Source organism: Poecilia reticulata, unplaced genomic scaffold, assembly GCF_000633615.1.
Source record: "Poecilia reticulata strain Guanapo unplaced genomic scaffold, Guppy_female_1.0+MT scaffold_249, whole genome shotgun sequence".
Classification (NCBI taxonomy): Eukaryota; Metazoa; Chordata; class Actinopteri; order Cyprinodontiformes; family Poeciliidae; genus Poecilia; species Poecilia reticulata.
The window spans coordinates 58637-62862 of NW_007615034.1; the positions used below are offsets into that span (position 1 = coordinate 58637).

The 4226-nt window shown below is 50.6% G+C and overlaps 2 protein-coding genes across 3 annotated transcripts in view; both read left to right on the forward strand.

Moving 5' to 3' along the window:
- Positions 1–704, forward strand: part of cyp7b1 (cytochrome P450, family 7, subfamily B, polypeptide 1) — an 8547-nt gene extending 7843 nt beyond the window's left edge. For both annotated transcript variants that reach the window (XM_008402645.2, XM_008402646.2), the window contains one exon: positions 5–704. The gene's annotated coding sequence lies outside the window, so the exon portion shown is untranslated. The remainder of the gene's footprint in view (positions 1–4) is intronic.
- A 557-nt stretch (positions 705–1261) lies between these two features.
- pex5lb (peroxisomal biogenesis factor 5-like b) overlaps positions 1262–4226 on the forward strand; it is a 16348-nt gene continuing 13383 nt past the window's right edge. Inside the window, exon 1 of the mRNA XM_008402651.2 lies at positions 1262–2371. Within this exon, the coding sequence (XP_008400873.1) occupies positions 2357–2371 (15 nt within the window). The 5' untranslated portion in view covers positions 1262–2356. The remainder of the gene's footprint in view (positions 2372–4226) is intronic.

Sequence of the window (4226 nt, forward strand, 5' to 3'; positions counted from 1 at the left end):
CCAGGTTGTCCTCCATCGTCCCTCTCCAGGATCGTCCATCTCCGGTCTCTCCCAGGTTGTCCTCCATCGTCCCTCTCCAGGATCAGGTCAGGTGATTCTGTCCAGAGGAGCGAGGCAGAGCCACCTCGACATTCCTGAACTGTTCCCTGTCCAACATGGCGTCCTCAGTGGGTCCCTGTCTACAAGGTGCTACTACAGGTGTCCTCATGTCCGGTCCTTCATGGACGACCTGTCTCCAGTCCAACACGCCTGGTCCACCTCCTCGGTGTCCAGCCCAGTTCGGTCCAGAGACGACCTCATTATTGGACTCGGGTGTTGAAACAGAGACGCGTCCAGAAGCTATGGGACAGGAGGACACCACGGGGACACCGGGAGGACTGTGACGGCGCTGCAGCAGAGATCCTGCTGAATAGAGGGACTGACTGCTAACAGCGCCTCCTGCTGGTCAAGCTGCAGAACTGTCCCGGATTAAAACTGGTTCTGATCCGATTTGTTATGTAATTTTATCCACAGTAGGAATTAATTTTCTGTCTCGTGTTTTATTAACCTTAATCCTTATTTTAATTCACTGTTTTTATATTAAACCGTATGTTTTCTATCTATGCTTCATGTTTTACTAGGTTGTGGTTCTTATTGGTTTGGGTCGGAACCGACCCAGATATTCTTCACTTCCTGTTTCTTCCAAATAAAAACTTTAAATATGAGTTTATAAATTATTCATTAAATGACATATTTGGTCAGTTTTGGACTTGGACTTGTTGAAACTCGGACCGGGTCCAATCGGATCACTTCAGTGAAACCGGCTTTTTCTTCGTGTTCTGGGTTCTGCTCCACTCCGATACCGGACCGGCACAAGTCATTTTTAATGAAGAGGACATATCGGCTCAGCGCGTCACGTTAGCATTTAGCTTTAGCATGTAGCATGTTTTACAGTATTGAACCAGTTTCCCCCCCTGGTCCTCAGGCCCCCTGCTCTGCATGTTCTAGATCAGCCTCTGTTCCAGAACAGCTGATTCAAATGACTGCATGACCATCAGGTGCCTGTTGGTCACCCAGAGTCCAGGTGGCAGAAGGAAACACCTGCAGGACGGGGGGCCTGAGGACCAGGAGGAGAAACTCTGGATCAAAGAAACTAAAAGCACAAAAGTTGGAGCCAAGAAAACATCCCGGAAGTATTGATTACTCTCCAGTTAATAAAAATAATGTTTGCTAACGCTTTTCTACGCTGCGCTGAAAAATTCAACTCGCCTGTTTGCAGCTTTCACTGAGTTCAGGGCCAGCAGCATGTAACCAGCCACACAGAGAGGGGGCGCTGTTTCCCTACTGCACTGATGCATAAAGCAACCTAAACACTGGAACTGCACCTCCACAATCTCACCAGCAGAGGGCGCCGTGCCCTTCACAGACTTAAATCTTTCTTCTCCATCAATATCAAGCTGGTTCGGTTCGGTTCGGTTCGGACCGGGAAGCAGGAGGATCAGTTGGTACCGATCTAAGTAAAACCCGAAGCAGAACTGGGCAGCAATGGCGCTTTAACCTGGAATAAAACCACCAAGATGTGAGCCGAGTGAAGTTAATGGTTTATTACAAACCAGCCACTAAAATGCAGCGGCCATGTTTCACTTTAGAGTCAATGAAAGGTTTGTGGAGAAGAAGCTGCAAACAGAGAGGCGGTCCTCTCCGGAACCGGCCGGTCGGTCCTCCCCCGCCACCGGAACCGGCCGGTCGGTCCTCCCCCGCCACCGGAACCGGCCGCCTGCCCTGCAGACCAGCTGAGGTTTTGTGTGAAACTTCTAACAGAACCTCGGTTCCGTTCTGCGAAAACCAAACCACGTTCGGGTGTCTGGATCTGCTCGGAACCAGAAACCAGAATATCGACCTGTAACCCACTGTGGTTCATCTCATTTGGACCAGAACCAGTGATCCAAACCCGGAGAATCCACCTCTACTCTGGACCTGGTTCCGACCAGAACTTGGATCATCGACAGCTGCTCCTCGAGAGGCTTTTATTATGAAAACCTCCCAGGAAGTTGAGTCTGCAGCCCTCGGAACTGTTCGGCCAAGTTCGGCTCCGCTCGGTTTATTTTCATCTCCGCCTCCAGCTGAGCGGAGCGACAAGAAGTTCGGACACCGAGGAGCCCAGAGCTGCCGCGCAGCCGAACCGAACCAGGAACTGGACCTGGACCACAGTGACACCACGGCGGAACCGGGACCAGCGCGGTGAGCGGACCGGGACCGGAACGGAATCGAAGACGGCGTCATTCATCTCCAGAAGTCAGGGAGGTTCGGGTCGGACAGGCGGTTCGGGGCAGCAGAACCGTGTCAAAGTGGACCGCCGGCGGCTGCAGACAGAACCATGTACCAAGTCCAGGTGAGTGAGCCCAACAGAACTCTAGCAGAACCCAGAGAGCTTAGGGATGGTTCTGTTCGGAACCCAGCCAGGAAAGTTCCTCCGGTTCCGAAACTCAAGGTTACTACTGGGTTCTAGAGAACCGGGTCAGGGAGAAGAACCCGAATTTATTTGCTTCTTGGTTCCTTAAACGACGTAAATGTGGTTCTGACCCGGTTCTGAAGTAACTGAGTTTGTTCTGATCGGAACCAGAACCAGCAGAACTTTCAGTTCCTGAATCTGTTCAGGTTCTGAACCAGGTTCTGGTTCCAGTGGACCAAGATGGGTTGGACTTCTAACCACTGAGACCAGAAATATGAAGCAGGCAGAACCAGAACCAGATCCAGAACCAGAACCAGATCCAGAATCAGAACCAGAACCAGATCCAGAACCAGAACCAGGTCCAGATCCAGATAGCAGCGTCGCCTCCATGCGGTTCTACAGGAAGCCGAATCCTCCAGTCCTGATTGTCGTTTATCAGGAATCTGATCAGAACTTTCCTTCAGTTCTTCATGTTTGGGTTTAGTGGAACCAGACCGGACTGGACCTGAAGAACTCCGTCCGGGAAACAACAATATTCCCAAACATTCCACAAAATTTCATCATGACTCCTAACGTCAGAGTGCAGCGTTCAGGAACGCTGCGGGAACGTTCAGGAACGCTGCGGGAACGCTGCGGGAACGTTCAGGAACGCAGTGAAACATTTAGGAACGCTGTGGGAACGTTCAGGAACGCTGTGGGAACGTTCAGGAACGCTGCGGGAACGTTCGGGAACGTTCAGGAACGCTGCGGGAACGTTCAGGAACGCTGCGGGAACGTTCAGGAACGCTGCGGGAACGTTCAGGAACGCTGCCTCTGTTCCCTGAACGTTCTAATGGAACTTCCTGCTGATTTCTGGCTTCCTCCTGCAGTCTGCCATCTCTTCCAGACGGATCCTGGTCTTGGTCCTTGTTCTGGTTCTGGTTCCCTCAGGGAATAATTCAAGAACTCCTTCAGATCCTATCAGATCTGTTTCTGTCTGACCAATCCGGTTCTGATTTGACTGATCAGGAGTTCGGGTCGAGTCTTTGTACTAAGGACGACCAATCAGAGCGCACGTCTGTGACGGGAAGATACGCTGGAACCAGACAGGAAGGAGACAAACAGGAAGAGGAAGAGCTTTCCAGCCCAGCTGACACAGGATCTGGTTCTGTATGGAGGAATTTTCTTGCCATAATCCAAGAGCACACATTTTCATTTTGAAAGCAGGACTTCATGTCTGTCTTCTCACACTTACTCTCTGCTCGCTGTTGGAAACGCCTTTTGGCTCAGTCGCCTGGCAACCTCACAGCCAATAGAATGAAAGTGTTGTACTGGGTGTGTTTGTTTCCTTCTAGCGGGTGAGCCTGTTATTGATTATAGCAGCGTTTCTCAACGGGGCGTTCAGAGGACGGCAGGGGGCGCTGCGATGCCTCTGGGGCGTTTGGTTGAAGGTAAACCTTACATCTGAAATGCACAACAATACCAGTTTAGACTTTGATCTACTTGCTAAAAACTGTATTGTGTAAAATTACATCATGCCGCAAAATGAACAGCATGTTCTCTGCTGCGCCAAGAACTGATGGTAGCTTCACCGCATCAGTTCAGCGTCACACCGGCTGATGACGGCGCTGTGATTCACTGGTCAGATCATTTTATAGAGTTAAAGTCGGTGCTGTAAGTGGTCCAGTTTGAAACGGTACCACAGCACCTTTGAATTTTAATAATCAGAATGCAGAAATTGTTTCCGTTGTTTTAAAAGGTTTATGTCAGTCTGCCTTTTCCCCATCGATACGCTTCCCCACCGCCCTGCACCTTA